This window comes from Dromiciops gliroides, chromosome 3 (assembly GCF_019393635.1).
Source record: "Dromiciops gliroides isolate mDroGli1 chromosome 3, mDroGli1.pri, whole genome shotgun sequence".
Taxonomy (NCBI): domain Eukaryota; kingdom Metazoa; phylum Chordata; class Mammalia; order Microbiotheria; family Microbiotheriidae; genus Dromiciops; species Dromiciops gliroides.
In genome coordinates, this window is record NC_057863.1 from 599,270,919 (window position 1) to 599,294,542 (window position 23,624).

Sequence of the window (23,624 nt, forward strand, 5' to 3'; positions counted from 1 at the left end):
AGCTATAGTGTGGATTTTAAAGGGCAGGATCTATTAAAGCCACAATGTGACCCTTATAGGCTCACAGAATGTCATGGTTGGAAGGGTCCTCAGTTACCATGTTGTATAGTTCATACATGAAAAAGAAGTCCCTTCTTCAACACACTGGGCAAGTGAGTGTAGCCTCTCCTTGAAGACCTTAAATATGGAAGAGTTCACCATGCCAAGGCAGTCCATGGTGATAAACTGTAACTGTTGGGAAGTTTTCCTGCCTCAAGCCTCGATTTTCAGCTTTTCAGCTTCTATGTACTAGGAGCAGCTAGGTAGCACGATGAATAAAGCACTGGCCCTGAAGTTGGGAGGACCTGAGTTCAGATCTCACCTCAGACACATACTAGCTCTGTGACCCTGGGCAAGTATTGCCTCATACATCTGGGGCCATCTCCAATCATCCTGATGCATATCTTGCCATTGGACCCAGATGGCTCTGGAGAAGAGAGTGAGGTTGTTGACCTTGCACAGGCCTCCCTCATTTAAATCCAATTTAGTGCAAGTCATGACATCACCCTGATGTCATGGTCCTCTTCAGGAAAGAAGGGCAAACAATAACAACAATTCTAACCCCTGTTCCTAGTTCTGCCTCTGTCAGCTCAGTAAAATAAGTCTAGTTTGTCTACCATCTGACAGACTAAAGAGTCAGACTATCCCAAAGCTATCCACTTGTATGTTTGGTTTGGCATTTTCACCTTGAAAAGTATTTAAGGATCCTCAAGCTCACAGCCTTTCCCTAACACTCACTAGCTGTGTGACCTTGGACAAATTGCCTAAACTCTCTGAACCTTAATTTCTTCATCTGAAATAGGGGCAGCGAAATTTGCACTACCTATGTCATGGGGTTAGTTTTTAGGCAAGTACTATGTAAATGTGAGAAGCCTTGTAGGTTTTAATCTCTCCTCAAACACCTACTAGCTAAGTAGGAATAATAATACCCACAAGGTTGTTGAAGATCAAATAAAATAATGTATGTAAAAGTCTTGCAAACCATAATGTTCTACATAAATGTCAGCTATTATTACTGCAAATAATTATAATAAAATGTAGATAAAGTGCCCCCAGGTTGTTGAAGTATGCCATAGTAATATGGTCCAAGTTGGAAAGTAGTTCTTTGGCTAAAATTCAAGGGCTTAGCTCTCTCCTCTAGTCCACCTAGATTTGATCATGAATTTTCTATAATTTATATTAAATATATACATAGATATACATAGATAGAGATGTAAAGATTGAATATATAGCTGTCTAGATTAGAACAGCTTGATATAAATAAACATGGAACATCAAGCAGATAACATTTATAGATTCAGTCACCAAGCATTTACTAAGCACCTACCAGGTGCCAGGTACTGTCTTAAACACAGGGGATACAAAGAATGGCAAAAAAAACCCAGTCTCTGCCCTCAAGAGGCTCACAGCCTAATGGGGGAGACAACACATAACTAAGTACAATTTGACTGTGGAAATAATAAGGGGTCACTGGAGTTTACTGAGTAATGAAGTGGCCATGTCTGTGAGACGTGTCTAAAAGACAGCTGGAGATGTAAGACTAGAGATCAAGAGAGAAGTTGTTGTTTAGTTGTTTTTCAGTCTTTTCTAATTCTTCATGATGTCCTGGAGGCAGGAAGACTTTGATTCAAACCCCACTTCACACACTTATGGCTGTGTGTTCCTGGGAAATAATCGCCCTCTTTCAGCCTGTTTCCACAGATGTTTAATGGGGATAAAAGGGGCACCTACCTGGTGGGGCCGTTATGAGAATGAAATAAGAAAGTATGAATAAATAGCTTTACAAATCTCAAAATCACCAATCATATTATCCATGTTATTTTTATTTAAACCCCAACATGCAATTAGCTATCTTTCTTACCAGTAACTGATAACGTCTAGACTTGTATATGGTCATCAAATACAAGTTTTCAAGCAAAATGAATATAAAGTATTTCATAGACATTTTAGTCAGTCTTTGAAATGTCCTTGATATCCAGGGCAGGAGTTGCTGTTACCTGATATGAGACAATACCAATTACTTTCTTTTAAAAATGTTTCATTAGGGGCGGCTAGGTGGCGCAGTGGATAAAGCACCGGCCCTGGATTCAGGAGTTCCTGAGTTCAAATCCAGCCTCAGACACTTGACACTTACTAGCTGTGTGACCCTGGGCAAGTCACTTAACCCCAATTGCCTCACCAAAAAAAAAGTTTCATTGTATTTTTGTTTATTTTGTTAAATATTTCTCATGTGGGTTTTATTTACTGGAATACATACTTTCTGGAGGTTTTTAAAGCATATTAGACATATTGTAAAAAAATTAAAAAGCAAGACAAAAAAGGGGAAAACAATATGCTTCCATCTTCAGAATTCATCAGTTTCTTTGCAAGTATTTTGGAATTTTCACAGATCATTGTATTGATCAAAGTAGCCAAGTCTTTCATGGTTGATCCTCACTTCAGTATTTATGTTACTGTGTACAGTGATCTCCTGGTTCTTCTCACTTCATTTTGCATCAACTCATTTAAGGCTTCCCACGCTTCTTTGAAACCAGTCTCCCTTGTCATTTATTATAACACAATTGTGTTCTGTCACATTAATATACAACAATTTGTCCAGCATTCCTGATAAATGCTTTCTCATCCGTGCAGAGTGTAGAGAATTCTGAACTTATTTCTGGATTTTGAGCTCTGCTTGACATTAGGCCAGAGTGCACAACAATACTGTTTATTTCAGAGTTTGTCCAGGATTGGTCTGATTTAAAAGCAGTTGGCAGCCTTCTGAGTGTCACTTTCTCATCGTTTTCTGCTCAAGGTCTTGGATCTCCAGAAGAAATTAGAAGCTGCAAATGAGTCTTGTACAGAAGCTTGCATTTCAGATAAAAAGCAGCTTGAAGAAGCAGTAAAAGAAGCAAGAAAAAATGAGGCCAAACTAAAAATGCAATATCAGGAAGAACAACAGAAGAGGTAATAGGAACAACAATCATCATTTTCTATGGGGAGGAGAGATTCCATTCTAGGAAGTAGCTATCTGACACTGTCAACATAATATTAGAAAGACATATGGAGAAGCCCCAACTTTCTAACTGGTCTAATCTATACAGTTATTATAACTCAGTTGTCTGAAACTTGGAACACTTTTTTTTTGAACATTTTCTCCATCACTTTTTTAACTGCAGAAAATCAAAGAAACTAAATCAAGCCCTTACTTGTAGCTTTTGTCAATTTCCAAGGTTTAAATGCTCACACTGAAAGTTTACCAATCAACTCTCACTCTAGCATGCCCCTGCCTTGGTCCTACAGAATGTCCAATTCTAGACCAGATGCCATTATGATGACTAGCTTCCTTGCAATTCCAACAGTTGTCATACTTTATTAAATTTCTCTGACAAAGATAAGTATATTTTCACATAGGATTTTATGATTCAGCCAAACGAAACAGACATGCCAGGAAGCTCTGCTCTTCTAATATTTTTATAAAATATTATAACTTCTGATATATAGACCGGAATTTGGTCATTGGTTATTATAGACCATCTCAGCACATTATATATCAATTATCTTCTGAAGTGTTCTTTGGTTATAACTCAAAATGCTTGAGTTCTCACTGAGTGATATTATTGATATGTAAGTTAGCATATGGGTTACCAACTTACAATTTAATGCAGACTAAAGTCTTAGACTTGCTTCCTTTACCAGAAAATGGAAATAGAACCACATGGAAGGAGCCAGTGGTAGTAGAGAATTTTTCTGGTTTGGGCAGTTAGGTAGCACAGTGGATAAAGTGCTGGGCTAGGAGTAAGGAAGACTCAACTTTGTGAGTTCAAATCTGGCCTCAGACACTTACTAGCTGTGTGGGCAATCACTTAACCATGCTTGCTTCAGTTTTCTCCTCTGTAAAGTGAGCTGGAGAAGGAAATGGCAAACCATTCCCGTGTCTTTGCCACATAAACCCCAAATGGATCACAAAGAATCAGACATGACTGAAAATGACTCAACGACACCAAAACATAGAAGTAGGAGGAATAGTGATGGGAGGGAAAGCAGTACATTGTATTCACATGCCTGCCACTTGCAAACATAAGCAGACATTGGAGAGGTGGGGGATAAGTGGGATTACAGCTCAGCTAGAAGTATAGCACAGATACTGCTATGAGACTCTTGTTTGGGGGGAACAGAAAACCGGTTTGTCCACTTTAGATACCTGTGCCCCATGTATGTGAATGAGTTATATGGCCATAGTTATTTTATCATCGTTGTATTGCTTTAACCTGTCCACAGGCAACTACTCAATCAAAGTGTAGATGAACTACAACAACACATACAATACTTACATGCTAAAGAGGCTCTAATGGAACAGTCTAGTTGTAAGCAACAAGTTAAGATTCAACAACAAGAGGTCCAACTTCAAATGTTAGAAGATGAAAAGAAAATATCTGATGAGGTAAGAGTAAGAAGAGAATGCCTATCCTTTTGCATTTCTTGAAGACCTATACTCCTTGATGAAGTCTGGAAAGCAATAGAAGATTAATAGCATTATCTATTAGATCATGTCCAACATCTAGCCTATATTTTGCTAGTAATAATGTACTAGCACATTTACAGATGGTATCAGTAGCTCCTTAGCAATAGGACATTTTTTTGTGGAGCACTGGGGGTTAAGTGACTTGCCCAAGTTCACACAGCTAGTAAGTGTCAGGTGTCTGAGGTCAGATTTGAACTCAGGTCCTCCTGACTCCAGGGCCAGTGCTCTATCCGCTGTGCCACCTAGCTGCCCCATATCATTTAAATATCTTAATGGTCTGTGTAAGTGACTACTAGGATTCATTTTTTCCAAATAATTTTTGAAGTTCTGTGTACAAAATTCTTCTGTTTTCCAGCAAGTTAAGAACAACCAGGAACTGTCAGAGAAGCTGTCTGTGTTACAACAAGAGAAGGACTCTTTAAGAGAAGAATATAGGCAATTTTTGAAACAGCTCGATGTCCATATGAGGTAAATAAGAGGAAGTGGGATGCCATGTAAAGATGATCCACTAAACTAGAAGTCAGAAGACCTGAGTTCAAGTCCAGATTATTAGTTGCAAGTCATTGTACCTGTTTTCTTTTGTCTGTAAAATGTGAATAATGCTATACCACATATTTCACAAAGTTATTTTGAAGATCCAGTCAGAGATTTTCAAGTTGTAAAGCACTGTATAAATGTGAGATCTTGTTCTAACTTCATAGCATTAAGAGTTGAAGATTATCTCAGAGAACACCTCATTAGATCCCATTATTTTACAGAGAAGAAAATTGATTGATGGTAGTAGCATTTGTAATAATTCCACTAATAAATCCAACAGACATGTGTTAAGTAAGTCCAATTCATAGAATAATTGCTTTATGCTAAGCAAGAAAGGAGGGGCCTCCCCTTCCAATATACAATTTTAAAATGTTACTGGGCATTCAGATTGTCAGATCCCAGAGCTAGTGCTTCCCTGGGTCATCTCTGTCTGAACTTCGCCCCATATTTATGTGTTTGCCCTTACTACTGTTTGTTTTTCTCTAGGGTTCAGGAGCTCTTCCTGACTATTCAGACTCTATCAGTAATTATGTGAAAGACGAATCAGTCTCTGATTATCTCCTCTAGCTAGAAGTGTGGTCTTCTTTTCTCCCTTCCCGGGCTTTGAGTTTTGATTCCTTTCTGAGTCAGAAGAATCCTCTCTCTTCTTTTTGGCCATCCCAGCCTACTGTATTCCTCCACTCAAGGGGATCTCTGATCTCATCATGGTGGGCATTACCAACAGCAATGGAGATTACATCTCATCCATGGTTGTCTTTAACTCTTGTACAGGTCTTCCCCTAAGTTTGCCATAGCAGGTGTCCCCTACCTGATAGGGCCTTCCTCAGGTTCTCTTATCATCAAATGAACATCAGTGGAGAACTGAGGGTATCCAACAGGGAACTCTCATTCCTTACTATATGATGAGTCCATCTTTTCTTTTTCCAGCCGTACATTTCTTTGATTATTTACTCTGCTTTTTTGTAACATGTTGCATACATACAGTTCACACCTTCCCTGTACTTCTTTATTGCCCTTTATTCTATGATCTGTATTACTAGGAAGAATTATTTAAAAGATTGACCTTTGTTTCAGAGAAAAACTTGAGGTCATTGGAAGAGCTTTACAGTTTCACAACGGCAATTCAACCCACTTTTCTCCTCTTCTTCAATTTTTGTCCCAGATCATTGTTCATTTGCAGTGAAATACAGAGTTTTAAGTATATAGTATCAAATATTAAAATATAGCTTTTGTATCTGCCTATCTCCTACAAACAGATCAGAGAAATAATGTTTAATCTCTCCTACAAATTAATAAACAGATCAGAGAAATTACATCTTATATCTCCTACAATGAACCAGATCAGAGAACATGATATATCTGCCTGTCTCCTACAAACAGATCAGAGAAATAATGTTTAATCTCTCCTACAAATCAGAGACAGAAAAAACATACCTGTACTCTTACGAAGACAGTTCAGAGACAGACAGAAAAAAATAATATCAATTTAATATTTTATTGTCCCAAGAAGAAAGTTAACAAAACACACGATCGTGTGGAGACTTCCCTCCTGAGAGAGAAGCTCAGGGGACTCTGCGTTTCTGAGGGTATATAAGGTTTTAGTCCACTGATTACAGGGCGTTGTTAGCTTCAACAGTATGATCCAGAAATCAACCCAGAAGCAAAAAGTAGTTTAACAAGTTCAGTTATTGCAAGTATGGAGGAAATACAGAAGCATCATGATAAGACTACAGGATTCCAAAAAAGGTTTGGCAAGGATGAGGACGCTCAGATGTTACCATAAGATAGGGACTCACTATCCTGAGGGAAAAGAAGTCACTAGGTAGGGTCTTTTATCTGCTAGCTATCTGGGTTCAGGTTTGGCGTTCACTTGAAGGACATTTTAATCCTATTAATCCAGGGTTTCATAAAACTCCCCTTGGTTAATAAGGTACCGCCATCCAATCCAGGTGATCCTTGTATTCCTATTAACAAAAGATATGGATACATACATATGGATATATAGCCAGAGAGATAGACACGCTAGATTCTCTATCCCACTATTTAGGATGCCTAGATACTAGGCATCCTTCATCAGCTTGATTGTTTTCCCCTCCTTCGTTAAGTCCAACTGCTCCATGTGGGATCATTAGGATTCTCTGCCAATGTGCCAGGGTCTGATGCAGCAAGGCTAATGTCTTCTGCAATAGGAGCATCTAGCATGTCTAGGAGAAAGGTCCCTTTTCAGCTTTGACTCTGCAACGGCTCTTCTCCATGCTAGTGGTAAGCACCTTTGGCAGGCATACATCTCCCTATTTTATGCCTCATGTGATAGTAATTATCAGAAAGTTGTCATTTGGTTGTTTCTGATGCTAGTCACATGAGATAATGCATTTAATATTCATTGTAAGCCAGAAAGCATTATACAAATGTTGGGTATTAATATTATCATTATCATTACTATTATATCTTTCTGGGAATCTTATCTAATTTTGACAAGCATAGGAGACACCTTATTGGAAAGGAAGAAAGCAAGCGTTTATTATGTACCCTTTATGTTACAGGCACTTGCAAAGCCATTTATCAATATTATCCCATCCTCTGGGCCTCATGATTCTCCCAGAAGTCTTTCCTAATGTCCTTCATGTGAATGACACCATCTCAGCAAACTGATCATGTCTTCAACATGCAACACACACTGCCCCTTACATTTATAGAGTTGAGAAAATATTTATGAGTTTTTCTAGTAGCTATTGACGTTCTATCAGTTGCCTTTTTAAAAAATACATTTTTTGGATGTCTTTTGTCTTGACAACATAGAAATTTCCTGACCCTGCACCCAGATCGAACCTTCCCTTCTGACAAAGAAAATCAGTTAAACAAAAATATTTGATACAGATACTGAATCTGTTATCATACACAATAATGTGTTTTCATAGTTTCCCACCTCTCTACCGTGAGGGAATTTCATTACTTTTCTGGGAATTTAATGGCTTTTACATTACTTTGAAAGGAAGTTTCACAAGGAAATTCAATTTCCTTTTAGTGATTTTTTTCATTCACGTCATTGTAGCTGTTGTGTCTTTTTCATTTTCTTGGTTCTAATTTTGTTCTGTAAATGTTCATACACATTTCCTCTGAATTCCTTACATTTGTCAATTTTAAAACATTGAGGTCATCTGTACAATTAGCCCTGTGTCCCCTTCTGTGGAAATGTTAGAAGAGATGAGTAAAGCTGGAATTAATGTTGCTTGTTTAAACATTTCCCATGCAGAGATCATTGCAAATATACAAAAAGCCACAGAGAACTTCATTTCTAAAGCCATTCTTTACCAGCTTATGGCTATAGGACTGAGAACCAAAGGACCAGATAGCTTAACTGAATTCATCAGGGGCAGTGGCACAGCTGAAGTAAAACTGAAGAGGGCAGGACTCTGAAGATCACCATGGACGGTGTGTACATGGAGACATGTGATGACAGTGTTCTATGGATAGACTACAAAAACACTTAAAAAGTGGTGCAAGTTGGCAGTAAAATCTTTGTGGATAATGGATTCATTTCTCTGTGAAGTAAAAAGTGATTTCCTGGGGGCAGCTAGGTGGTGCAGTGAATAAAGCACCGGCCCTGGATTCAGGAGTACCTGAGTTCAAATCCGACCTCAGACACTTGATACTTACTAGCTGTGTGACCCTGGGCAAGTCACTTAACCCCCACTGCCCAGAAAAAAAAAAAAGTGATTTCCTTATGACTGGGGTGGAGAATGGTAGCGTTTTTTTCATCATAAAAGTTTTATTATTTTCCAGTTACATGTAAAGATAGTTTTCAAGATTTGTTTTATAAGATTTTTAGTTCCAAATTTTTCTCCCTCCCTTTCTTCCCTTCCCCTCCCCAAGACAGAAAGCAATCTGATATAGGTTATATTTGTACAATCACATTAAACATAGTTCTGCATTAGTCATGTTGTGAAAGAAGAATCAGAACAAAAAGGAAAAACCTCAAAAAAGAAAAAAAAACAACCAAAAAATAGAAACGGTATGGTTCAATCTACATTTAGAATCCACAGGTCTTTTTTTTCTGGTTGTGGAAAACATTTTCCATCATGAGTTCTTTGGAATTTTCTTGGATCATTGCACTGCTGAGAAGAGCCGAGTCTAGGTTCTACTCACTTCACTCAGCATCAGTTCACTTAAGTCTTTCCAGGTTTTTCTGAAATCTGCCTGCTCATCATTTCTTACAGCATAATAATGTTCTATTACATTCATATACCACAACTTGTTCAACCATTCCCCAGTTGATGGGCATTCCCTCGATTTCCAGTTCTTTGCCAGGATGGTAGCATTTTCAACAGCAAGAAGGGTGTGAACCCTCCTCTGGCAAGTGCAGACTTGCCTGCAATTTTCTGAGGATATAAAGATTTGTACTGTGAAATAGACCAGACGTGGACATGATGTTTATATCTTTCATTTGAAAGGTAGCTATTATCCATATAGTCATAAAGGTCCTTGGAGAATTAATAAAGAACATCAATATCACCAGCAAGATTGAAAACCATGAAGGAAGTCTAAAGATATGATGAGATACTGAAAGTTAGTAATCACATCATGGTGGCTCTGGAAACCTAGATATTGTGATACCCGCAGCAAATGTCTTTCTTGTTCATACAGTAATCATTAAAAGGCATATTCAAGTTGGAAATCTGTTATGTGGGTCATTAAGATACTAGATAGCATGATTAAGAAGCCACACCCCATATAGGCTAAGAGCAGTGGTTTGTCCTGGATAGAACTGATTGCATTATTCTGTCTTGGGAGACTGCCAAAGTGTTGCATTCACATAGTCTCCATTCTTTTATTGAAATACCTTTGGCAAATAGGCGTGAGGCTACTGTGTAATCAATAGGACTTTGACCTTTCTCATATTTTCCAACATATTTTTTCACCTTATTCACCTGCTACATATCTTTGCACAAAAATAATCAATATGAAATATATTGATTTAATTTGGTGGGTCTTATGATGTTTTTCAGGTGGCACAGTGGGCCTGAAGTCAGGAAGACTCATCTACCTGAGTTCAGCAAGACTCATTTTCCTGAGTTCAGATCTGACCTCAGACTCTGATTAGCTGTGTGGCCCTGGGCAAGTGACTTAACTCTGTTTGCCTTGGTCTCCTTGTCTGTAAAATGGATATACTAGTATCTGACAAGAGTTATTGTGAAGGGCAGCTAGATGGTGCAGTGGTTAAAGCACCAGCCCTGGATTCAGGAGTACCTGAGTTCAAATCCTGCCTCAGACACTTACTAGCTGTGTGACCCTGGGCAAGTCACTTAACCCCCATTGCCTCACAAAAAAAAAAAAGAGTTATTGTGAAGATCAAGTGAGATAATCTTTGTAAAGTGTTTTGCAAATCTTAAACTGCTATATAAATCCCCGCTAGCTACTGTAAAAAGGAAGAACCCAGGATTCATTCTGCCACATTAGAGTTCTAATACAGCATTACTTTTTTTGCCAATAGTTCTATTCCCTGTCCGTTACTTGTTTGCTAGAAGCTTTCTACTTCTCTGTTTTCCTATTGAATTACATTTTTGCCTCCTTTTTTTTTGTTTCATTTTGCTGTTCTCTGCTCTAGCTACTATTCCCCAGAAATTGGCGTGAGTTATTTCTAAGGTCTGGGTGTTGTATAGCAGGCCTATTGATTATACCAGAGTCTCATCTACCAGTGTATCAGCTCTTCCAAGCCTCTGAAGCCAGAATCAATCCAGTCTTTCTATGTCTTCTGTTGTTGAACATCTGAATCCCAATAACAATGTCACCCTTCACACCAAGTGTCTTCTTCAGTGCTATGGAAATGACTCTTTCTTGAATTACTGCAGGTCTGAATCTTGAACTCTGGGTTGGCTCACGATAAATCTGGCCTGTTTATCTCTTAGCCCTCCTAAGCAGCTGGACAGTATGCCCAAAGACTGGTTAGCAGCTCCCACCCAATCTTTCGGGAGTTTAGAGAGGCACTCCTACTCTCTTTCCATTTGTTTTTCCTCAAATATAAACCCAACTCATAACTTTCACTGTGGATGGATTAAATAATCCAATAAAGCAAAAAAGAATGACAGATTGGGTATGAAAATGAAGACCTACAATCTGTTGCTTACAGGAAACACTTTGAAAAAACAAAGACACACACAAAACAAAACTGAGGGGATGGGGAAAATTTACTACTCGTCAAATGAATCCCCCAAAGCAACAGTGGCAATCATACTGACAAAGCAAAAACGAACCTTCAAAAAATAAAAAGAGAGAAACAAGGAAACTCTATTATGCTGAAAGGAACCACAGACAACAGACCAGTATCAGGAATAAACTTATATGTTCCAAATGCCTTGGCATCCAAATTCAAAAGGAAACATCTAAACTTCGAGAAGACAGACAGGGGACTTTCAATATCTCATTTGTTTTCATTCTTTCTCTGTTCTTCCTGAATAGCTGGTCCAGGTTGTGTGAATTACCATGGACTATTTCTCATAGCTCTCCAAAAGGGAGAAAATAGGGGCAGACTGGTGGCTACTTGCAGAAGGTGTGCCTGTGAGTTAAAGAGGAGAGAGAAAAGCTCTCCCAATAAGAAAACAATGAATGCCTTGGTTGATGAATGAATGCAAACTCACAGTTCATTCTCAATCGACATATCCACCAGATAAATTTCCCTTCTCGGAGAAAGTTCCCCAGCTACCCAGCCCAAAGTAGAGTTACAGTTTTGAGTGACTGCTGACCCACAGACAACCCCCCAACTTGGGGATTTTCTGGGGGCTTTTGCAATAAGGGTATTCAAGTGAGATCAAGTTCAAATGATTCAAAGACAATTTTGAAGGGCAAGAGAAGTCACAGAATGGCAATTCTCTATGTGTAGAAGCAAAACGGATCAGTCATCCATAAACAGCAAATAGCTATTTGGCAAACGTTGCTGTTGTGTGAAATCCAGAAAGGGTTAGAACAAGCATAGATGACCATAATATACAATATGATGTGATGAGTGAAGTAGAGAGGTCTACATTGTTGATTCCTCAGTCGTTTCAGTCGTGCCTAACTCTTCATGATCCTGTGGACTTCTCTCCATGGGCTTTTCTTGGCAAAGATACTGATATGGTTGGCCATTTCCTTCTCCAGTGGCAAACAGAGATTAAGTGACTTGCTCAAGGTCACATAGCTAGGAGGATTCTGAGGCTGGATTTGTCAGGTACTCCTGACTTCAAGCCCAGTGCTCTATCCACTTTATCACTGCCATAAAGGATGGTAATTAGTGACTGATGGACAAGAAAGGTGTTTGTGAAAGATATGGAGTTTGAGATGTGCTTTAGAGGACTGGTCTGAATTCACCAGGTGGGGAGTTTGGAAAGGTGGGGAGGTGAGGAATAGAGAATTGGCAGGTAAGAGTAGCACATTTTGGCTGGATTATGGAACATGCAGGAGACCTCTATGAGATAAAGCTAGTTTTAAAGGTAAGGTGGCACCAAATAATGTAGTGCTTAAATGCCAGGCAATGACATTTATTCTAAAGACAATATGGAATCAGTGAAGATTAGGGGCAGAAGGATGCAATGACCATCTTTTTGCTTTATGTATAAAAACTTCAGTTATTTTTTTTAAATCACCTAATGGGCCTACCATACAGCTCCTCTCATAGCAGCTTCTTGGGGATTTTTATGAAGAATTTCCTTTCAGACACTGATTGGACTAGAGGTTCTCTGAAATCATTTGAGGACCAGGGGTCATAAAATTCCATTTTCCTGAGTTACTGCTTAGTTGAAATAAATCCAGACTTGATTTTTGAGGTACTGTAGTAGTAATGGCATAACCCCTTCAATCCCTGGGGTCAAATCATCTCTATGGTCATATTTTACTATATACCCACTCACAAATTGCTGTCTTCTCTGCTTTTTTTCAAATAACTGCAAACATGAATGTTACTCAGCACTAAAATCTTTTAGTTCTTATAGTTTTGCCTTTGGTAACTTTCATGGATCTGTAATTTCATTGGTGAGGCTCCTTCTTTGACTGATATAGATCAAAACCAACCCAAATCTCTTCATCCTATATGATTCTTATCCACGATTTCCTATAAATCCTTCATAGTGGATCTTCCCAAAACCTTGGAGGTTTTCGTTTTGTTCTCAGCAGTACCATTGTACCCTCTCATGAATTCTATCACTTCTCATTCCCTGCATCAATTTGCTCTACTGCCTTGTTTGTGTTTCTAAAGGGTTTTCCACCACTTTAGGTGGGTGTCATTGTCGGTGTTGTGATGTAGCCACAGATATCACTCAGATGAGGAGTTACTTAACTAGTTCTAAGTCAAAACAAGGGTTGAAGTAAGCAGTAGAAATCAGAGATTCTTTATAATGAAAATCCCAGACAAGTTTTGAACTAACAAAATGCTTGAACTTTCTGCCTCCTTTAATGGGAAACACCAGTGGTTCAATTCCCTGCATCATTTGGGGGCAGACGTGAGGAAAGCCAAAGGTCAGTACCTGCCACCAAGATCTCCAGGACAGAAAGATCAGAAAGGCCACTAAAAGAGATGGGTGAGGGTGCAAGGTAGAACCTGACATTGTGTATGTGGTTGTACACTTGTGTTTATTTCCACAGAAATTATAATGAGAAACACAATCACCATAAAGCCAAGCTTCGTAAAGCCAAGGAACGTTTAACAAATGAAGTGGAACAACGTGATGGAAGAATTAAACAACTCGAAAATGAAGTTGAGGGGATGCAGAGACTAATGGAAAAGGTGAGAAGAAAACATAGCAAACAGCACGCTGATAGTTTGGGTGGTGGGGATAAAGTATTGAGGAGAGGAAATGGAGTTATTCCATTTATAAAGTATCTGCTAAGTATCAGCTAGTGTGCTAAGTACTAGAAGCACAAAGAGAAAAATTAATTTATTGTAGGCTTTCTCCCAAGTTATGTTTAATGTAAATATTCCTGCTGCACCTCAAGCCCATTAGCTTGAGTGGAGCTGGAGATCAAGTGATTATTATTCTTTATATAGTTACTTGGCTGTGTGTCATCTTTCACTGGTTTTTTTCTCTCCAAATAACCACAACTTTTTTTCCATTGCCTTCATAGCTGTCATCCATGTAATATGGGTGAAACTGAAAAGAGAATAAGCTTCAGGAAACCATACAAGCTATAAAAGTCCAATGTAGTTTGTCACTGTAAAGTATGGCTTAGAACCACAGTCCAGCTTTACATGGAACAGATTTAATCTTGGGGTCTTCTCACTATCACACTTCTTTGGCTTGCACCTTCCCTCAGATTTTCCTCAGGGAATAGCAAAATTTGGCTTGTGTCCCTGGGGTAAAGGATTCCCCCTTTGTAAAGAGTTTCTGGATCTACACAGACCATATAGACCCCTAATGGGAAAAAATGTCTGAATTCACTCTTCTGCATTATGACCGTGTCCCTTGTTGCTTCATGGCTCCTAACATCTTAGATAATCCAGGAAGTCTTCCATTTGGTCAAGAAACTCTTCTGCCCTGCACTTCTGCCTCAAGTTTCTGCAGTTTCTGGCCTGGCAGATATACAGGTCTCCCCTCTGGGGATCCAAGTCCATATCTCTGTGTAGACTTTCTTCTGTCTTTTTCTTTGCTGCTCAGAGTCTCCTCTCTGTTCCCTCCATTTAGAGGCTAAGTACAAGGGTATATCTCTTCATTGTCCTCATTCTTCTATACCTTCCCTAGAACCTCACATCCTTCCAAAGGTATTTGAACTGACCCTGAATCAGTCATCCTCAGCATGGAATTCTGGCAAGGAATTCATACCAATTCATAGTAAGAGTTTCATATCTTATCTAGGAAATTTCACACCTTTTAAAGGAAATATTCGGTGTCTGAAAACAATCTTCATCAATGGAGCAAATTAGCATTTTTACACCTTATATTGAGAAATTTCTTCAATATAAAACAAGATTCTTATCAATCAGGTCACTGGGGACATAGGACAGTACAGTATATGGGCACATCTACTACCTTCTCCCCCTTAATGACAAAATGTATGCTTTTTGCAAATCGTGTAATTGTACCTGGATCATACTTTCCCATTGGCCTAATTCTGGGGACTATTCTGGGAATCTAGGAATAATTATAATCTACATAGAAAACTATTCTCTATTTAAAATATGCCACCAACATCCTAATATCAAGAACAATTTATATCAAACATGATACCTTTTAGGAAGCCATTTCTGATTCTTCCTAGCATTAAATATATTATTCTCTCTCCTAACATAACTGAATGTGTCTTCCAAGTAAAAGATGGAGGAGCTATACCAGAACATCATATTAAGTTATAAAGATCCGCAGAAAAATCCATTACACAGCTTCTCAATCTTTTAGAATCTTTCTCAACTGATTAAAATGTCTTTTGAACTCAATAAGTATAAAATTTATTTCTATCCACTAAGGGAAGGTAGAGACTAAAGACTATGATCTTGAATCCAGAGGCTAAACTGAAACAGTGGTTCAAGGTGGTAACCTTGTTCTCCTCCAAATAAAACATAACAAGCATAAAACTATCAAGAAGAAAGCTGTGGCTATGTAGGTCAGGATTCTTGTTGGCATCCTAAAATCAAAGCTGAGTGGAAAGAACACATTTAAAGCAACTAATACTGGTGCAATACCATTCTCTGATACACACTTTTGGAACTGTAAAATAGACCATAACAGATTTGGAAAGTATCCTAACAAAAAGTCATACAATTTTAATGAAGCACAGGACTCATCATATTGAGGCAGCTATGGAAAGATGAATACTTTTTTTATAAAAAAAAAAGAATGAATAGGATTGATAGACACCTCAGAACACATAATAAACAGGCTAAAAACTTAGAGAAATACTTTTGTAACAAGCAGATATCACTTCACCAAGTAAGTAAGGGGTGATAATAGGCACACACCTGTGAAACTGTCTAATGTTAACCAGAAATGGCTTACATCTAGATAGAGCCTCATGAACATGCAAGATCCAAGAATGGAATCAAAATGCTCTTTATGAGTGGCATTTGCATGAATTCAACCAACCACAGACACTCTAAGCAAATAGCTGAGATATACTAACTTGTTTCTAGAAATAGTAGGGGCCCAGTGATTGAGGACCAGGCCACCACCATCAGAAATGACAGGACCCTGGGTATTGGAGTCAATGCAGCTTCTGTAATGAAATAGTAGAAAGTATTCAACGTTTCACTGCAGTTTGCAAAAATTTAGCACTTACTTGACAAGACTAGTGGCTAGACTAATACAGCAGAAGCTTTCTATCTTTTGTAAATAAATGACCATCACCCAGGCTGCAAATACAAACCTCAAAATATCCTGGAGAATTCAACAGATAAACCATAATATAACGACCACTATCATAGAACAGTTGCCCACAATCACCAAAACACAATATTTGTCCACAAAACCTTAAGAACAATGTCACCATGCCAGATGCCAGATGCCCACAATCTCCAAGCCTGAATGAAGATCTTTCAAAATATCAAGATCTAGTAGAGGAAATAGAAAGCATGTAGATAAAGGATAAGACAGATATTATCCTCATCACCCTATTTGTTACTGGAGTCATCCCAGCCTAGCTATACAAGATGCGTTTTACATTCCAATATTTTTATTTAGGTACAAAAGGTAATTATTTTATTCATCTATGCAATGGTCCAAGGAACATTCAATATAAAAGAATAATAGGGGCAGCTTGGTGGCACAGCTAGTGGCACAGAGCACCGGCCCTGGATTCAGGAGGACCTGAGTTCAGATGGGGCCTCAGACACTTGACACTTACAAGCTGTGTGACCCTGGGCAAGTCACTTAACCCCAATTGCCTCACCAAAAAAAAAAAAAAAAAGAATAGGATAGCAAGTTGTCCCAACTGTTACCATCTAAATTTCATCAAGAGAGAGTAAATGAATAATAATAATAATAACTGGCATTGATATAGTGCTTTAGAGTTTGAAAAGCACTTCTAGAATCTTATTTCAATTGACCCTCACAACAACCTTGTGAAGAAGTAGTTATAATGGGCATTATTATCCCTATTTTACAGATGAGGAAACAGACTCTAAGAAGTTGAATAACTTACCCATGGTCACATAGCTAGTAAATATCAGAGGCAGAATTTAAACTCAGGGCTTCCTGATTCCCTGTTCATTATCATACCCCCAGGAGGTCTGGAAGCTCAGTCAGTATCTACAGGTACATTGTCCTCTTACCTTGCCTTCTCCAGTAGGCCCCCTCCCCAAGGTTATCAAATCAGTGGGTAAAAATCCTTTCAGTGTATTGTCAGCATAGTCCAAAGTCAGCATTGCATAAGCACTGTCCCCAAAGTCCAGGGCTGAGCATAGTGCCTAGAGCTGAGGGAGTCATTAATAAGTTAATATTCTTGGATCAATTGAGTAAAAGTTATCAGTTACCTCAGATTATTATCATTATGAAGCAGCCACCTGAAGGACTCAGGTTGCCAAAAGAGTATGACATAGACCTATATATGTATATGCATATACCTATACCTATACCTATATATATATATATATATATATGTATATATATATATATACACACACACACACACAGATAGATATTTTGGGCAAAGCTGATAGAGGAAATTATTTTATTTAACTGTGCCTATGTGTTGTTACAAGAGCTTTGTTTTTGTGTATTTATTTATTTATTGTTGCAGGGCAGTGAGGGTTAAGTGACTTGCCCAGGGTCATACAGCTAGTAAGTGTTGTGAGATTAAAATTGGATATTAGATCATAAATCTCCCCTACTTAACCTTTCCCTTAATTTATCTCCCAGACTAGTAAATGGAAGAAGCTTCTGGTTTTCTAGTTAGAGCTTTTATTGTATGGTAGTCACAAGGTGATGTTGATTAGAAGGATAGGAAAGTAGAAATACAATACAAATCGTCTTAAGTCTAGGCTTAGTCTATATTCCGTGTAAAACTCACCAAAACCCAAGGCCACCTTTGGGGAGAGAGACCGAGTCAAGCGCGTGCTGTTAACCGAGAGCCGGGCCGAGTCAAACTCCAGTCAGCATCTGTTCTTGCAGCACAGCCAGGAGACCAGCAGAGTAGGAAAAAAGGCCCCACTTCCGTTCTCTCCTTGCCTTTTAAGCTCGCACCCTGGAAGTCGAGTGCTCAGCAGGCAATCTGGCGTGCGTCGCTCGCAGGCGGACTGGTGTGCGTAGCTCATGCTGTTGGTCTCCTCCCCAAAAGGGTGGTCCTAAAAACAAACTGGCGTCTCTCCATTATCTAACCGACTGTTAAAACTTTTTACCACATTCCCCCCTTTTGTTCCTCAAGAAACAAAATATTTCCTTGACGGAACAGTAAAAAGAATATAATAACTATTGCTAACTAATAATATGTGAACAACAATATAGAAAAGGAAGAGAGGAAAGTTTTGTCCAGAGGGGTGATTTTTTTTTTGTCCTCATGAACCGACGCTTTGACATTAGTCTTGCAAAGGGAGAGCCTCTGCAGAGAGTACATGTTACAGATAGTGTATATTATAACAGAAAGGAGATAGTAAAAACTAACGAAACATATATTCTTAGATCAATTGAGTAAAAGTTATCAGTTACCTCAGATTATTATCATTATGAAGCAGCCACCTGAAGGACTCAGGTTGCCAAAAGAGTATGACATAGACCTATATATGCATATGCATATACCTATACCTATACCTATATATATATACACACACACAGATAGATATTCTGGACAAAGCTGATAGAGGAAATTATTTTATTTAACTGTGCCTATGTGTTGTTACAAGAGCTTTGTTTTTGTGTATTTATTTATTTATTTGTTTGTTTGTTTATGTATTTATTTATTTGTTTATTTGTTTATTTATTTATTGTTGCAGGGCAGTGAGAGTTAAGTGACTTGCCCAGGGTCATACAGCTAGTAAGTGTCAAGTGTTTGAGACCAGATTTGAATTCAGGTCCTCCTGAATCCAGGGTTGGTGCTTTATCCACTGCACCACATAGCTGCCCCCAAGGGCTTTGTTTTTGTTTTTGTTTTTCCAATGGAGGGAGGGAGGTAAGAGTAGAAGAAAATAGATTTTTATTAATTAAAATAATAAGAATAGCTACCAAATAAAGCAACCCTGTAGGGAGATGAAGAGGTGGAAAGCTGCTAGAAGCACCATGGCACAGCTAGGGAATGGAACCATTGGCCAAATTCTGCAAGCAAACTATAACATTTGATCCTCAGGGGTCCTCCCTTTTATGATAGCTAAGTAGTATTTATATAGCAATTTAAAGTTACAAAGTACATTACAAATATTATCTCATTTGAGCTTCACAACATCCTTACCTGGGAAGTGGGTGTTATTATTAATTCCATTTTGCAGATGATAAAAACTGAAATAGACATAGGCTGCATGATTTGCCCAGGGTCACACAAATAATACCAGTCTGAAAATGGATTTGAATTTGGGTCTTCCTGTACTCTATCCACTCTACCACTTTGTTGCTTCTTAAATTAAAATTTAAAAATAAAGAAGCAGTCATCAAAACCATTTGGTATTGTTAAGGCTAAAATTCTAGCTAGTCTGTCTAAAATATCTAATGAGTGGTTGCCAATAAATTATAAGCTTTAGCAAGAGTTAGACTTTTAAGCATTTATTAAGGAGAATAAGAATTTGGTAAAGAGAGAGAGAAAGGCCTAGATTCCTATCTATTAAAGGGAGAGTGCATTTCTAGCTCCCTTCTCCACCAGAGTCCTCAGGAAAAGAGAGAGAGGCAGAGCGCCCAGCTCCCCCTTCCTCCTCCCACCAGCAAATGTCACTTCTTGACGCCAAAGAAAAGACGCATGGTCTTGCCCTCAAAGACCTTCCTTTCATGGTGGAGCTTTTCTACAGTAAGTCTCCAGCAGGTGGTGTCATTCCAATTGTTACAGTATTCATTTAAAAAATAGAGAAGTAGATCAATAAACAGACTAAACAAAGGAGAGTCATCAGTAGTAGAACTCAGTAACTCAGTGTTAATAAACTTAAAAATATAAATTACTTAGGAAAGAACTCCTGCATTACATATAAGAACTTCTGGGAATCCCAGAAAAGAGTCTTGCAGAAATTAGACTTAGACTATATTCCACAATAAATTCAAAATGGATATGTAACCTGAATATTAAATATTATACCATAAAAAATTAGAAAAGAAGCAGATCATACATCTTTCACAGGTAGGAGATAGATTCCTCTTTTTAAAAAATCATCTATGGTTTAATCCTTCTTTTGGATTCTGTCACACATGTATGGTTCATTTGCAGTATGAAGGTGTTTTTTTTTTAAAGAAGTTTTTAAAGAAGTTTAAGTTTAAAGAACCAAAACTTTGAATGACCCTTTTCTTTTTTTTTTCTTTTTAGGTCTTTATTGAATTGTATTTTCCCCCCAATTACACGTAAAAACAATTTTAACAAAAACCCAACAATTTAAACATCCATTTTTAAAATCGTGTTCTAAATTCTCTTTCTCCCTCCCTGCCCACCCCCCACCCTTAAGAACACAAGCAATTCAATATGTTATACATGTGGAGTCATGGAAAACATTTCCACATTAGTCAGATTGTGAAAGAAAACAGTCAAAAGAAACGTAAGAAAAAGAAACAAAATAATATGCTTCAATCTGTATTCAGACACCATCATTTCTTTCTTTGGAGATTGATTGCATTTTTCTTAAGTCCTTCAGAGTTGTCTTGGACCATTGCATTGCCAAGAATAGCCAAGTCATTCACAGCTGATCATCTTGTAATATTGCTGTTACTTTGTAAACAGTACATCTCATTTTGCATCGGCTCATGTAAGTCCTTCCAGGTTTTTCTGAGAGCATCCTACTTATCATTTCTTACAGTACAATAGTGTTCCATCATAATCTCATCCCACAATTTGTTCAGCCATTCCCCAATTGATGGGCATCTCCTCAATTTTGAATTCTTTGCACCAGAAAAGGACTGCCATAAATATTTTTTATACAGATAGGTCCTTTAACTTTTTGTTTTTTATCTCTTTTTGGATACTGACATAGTAGTGGTATTACTAGGTCAAAGAGTATGCAGGGTTTTATAGCTCTTTGACCATACTTCCAAATTGCTCTACAGAATGTTTGAATTAGTTTACAACTCCACCAATGGTGCATTAATGGGAGATATATTCTTAACCAAATAAGAGACAGGCAATCACAAAAGGGAAAATAAATAATTTCCATTACATTAAGTTGAAAAGCTTCTGCACAATCAAAATCGATACATCCAAGATAAGAATGGGGAAAAAAGTATGTCAAATTTCCCAGGAAAGGGTTGAATATCCAAGGTATATAGGTAATCAACATATGTATAATTAAAAGCAAAAGCCATTCTCCAATAGATAATCAATTATGAACAAACAGCATAATTATGGTTATAAACTACTAACAACCATATGAAAGAATGTTCCAAAGCACTAATAATAAAAGAAAAACAAATCAAAACAACCCTGAAGTTTCACTTCACATTCAGCCTATGAGCAAAGATGACACAAAGGAAGAAAGTTAATGTTGGAGGGATTGTGGAAAGATAGGCACACTAAAGCAATGCTGGCGGAGGTGTGAATTAGTATAACCATTTTGGAAAGCAATTTGATAGGATGCAAATAAAGTGACTCAAATGGTCATACCCTTTAATCCAAAGAGTCCAGTGCTAGTCATATATTCCAGGGGGAGTGATTGATAAGAAGAAAGGTCCCATATTCACCAAAAGTTTTTAGAAGGTGGGATTTTTTTGGGTGGGGGGAGCAATGAGGGTTAAGTGATTTGCCCAGGGTCACACAGCTAGTGTCAAGTGACTGAGGCCACATTTAAACTCAGGTCCTCCTGAATCCAGGGCCAGTGCTTTATCCACTGAGCCACCCAGATGCCCACCCCACCCCACCCCCGCCAAAGTTTTATAGCAGCATTTTTGTAGCTACTATAAAGAAATGGAAACAAAATTTAGTGCAATGAATTGGAAAATAAGTGCCCATCAATGGGGGAATGGCCAAACAAATTAGAGTACATGAATGTAATCAAATATTGCCTTCTATAACATTGCATACATTGCTAAAAGATGAATACAGAGCATGAAAAACTTCCATGAACTGCTACGAAGTGAACTAACAAGCAGAGCCAAGAAAAAATATCCACAATGTGTACAATAATGTAAATGGCAAAAACAACTACCACAAACCAATGGAAGATAAATGATGCAAAACTACAAAGGACAAACCTGGCCTCCAAGAATATGAGAAATTACATCCCCCAAATCATTTTTAGAGGTAGAGGGTCACAGGTGTGAAACATTACTCATATTGTCATTTTTTTCAATGTTTATTAGTTTATTATGTGAGCGGGATCTCTGGGAAGAGGAAGAATATAAGGGGACATTGAGTCAATATGAAAACCAAAGATATCAACAAAAATTAGTTGTTGTTTTTTTTTTAAGTCAGTCCTCACTGAGGGTATAGACCTTCCACAGACCAGCCTAGTGATTAGTTACTCCCATCTGCTGTGTTCCTCCAAATATCAACCACAACTTAATATAGAACCAAAATCATTTAATCAATTAGCTTTTGCAAAGGGATATTTACTGAGAAGATTGATCAAGGACCAAAATATAACAGCATCCTAAACTATCTATATACCTTGGCCCCTCAGGAAGAATGAATTCAAAAAAGTGACTGCTGAGAAATATTCCCTCCACCAAATTAATTTTTAGGTGTGGCCTAGACAATGGATAAGTAAGTCCCTTTATTATAGGATGTGGTATCTTGGCTGCAAGGCCAATTCACTGCTGGGGCAGGTCCATCTGTTTATTCCTCAGGGCTGGCACCTTACCAGACTTAGCTACTGCTCCTACTTGTTCTAGTTGTTTAGGGGACCTTTGATGACCCTTTCTACCATTTGAAGCACACAAGGTCATAACTTGGTCCATTCTTTCTCTAATGCTTATTCACCTCAGATCAGAAAAGAATAAATACAACAGAAATAGAAAAAACAGGGGTGCCATGTGTTTATGGCCACATGGCAGTCAGATGGGATGATAAGGCAGCTCATAGTGGATGACAGCCCATGCTACCTCTCTCCTAAAGGGAAATAATGAAAAAAGTAGGAAGGAAGGGAGCCTAGCCAAACCAGATCTTAATGTTTTATTAAAAAATAGAAAAGTAGATCAAAGGAACAGATTAGATAGACAAGATCCAAAAGCAACAGAACACAGTAGCATATAGTGATCAATAAACTCAAGGAAACAAACTAATCAGGGTAGGCACTATTTGACAAAAACTTCTGGAAAAATTGAAAAGCAGTCTGGGAGAAATTTGACCTATCCCCAGACCAGCATCTCATATTAGATATCACAATAAGCTCCAAATGTATACATCACCTAGATATATTATAAACAAATTAGAAGAGAATGGAAAGGAGATACCTTTCACAACTTGAATAAGAGGAAAACTCTTGACTACATAAGGGATCAAAACGATCATACAGTAAAAGATAAAATGGACAATT

At 38.0% G+C, this 23,624-nt stretch overlaps 1 protein-coding gene across 1 annotated transcript in view; it reads left to right on the top strand.

Moving 5' to 3' along the window:
* The window catches only part of CCDC30 (coiled-coil domain containing 30), a 145,017-nt gene that overhangs the window by 93,481 nt on the left and 27,912 nt on the right, over window positions 1-23,624 (top strand). The window contains exons 16-19 of the mRNA XM_043996078.1: window positions 2,834-2,985; window positions 4,300-4,462; window positions 4,899-5,011; window positions 13,694-13,835. Of these exons, the coding sequence (XP_043852013.1) occupies window positions 2,834-2,985; window positions 4,300-4,462; window positions 4,899-5,011; window positions 13,694-13,835 (570 nt within the window). The remainder of the gene's footprint in view (window positions 1-2,833; window positions 2,986-4,299; window positions 4,463-4,898; window positions 5,012-13,693; window positions 13,836-23,624) is intronic.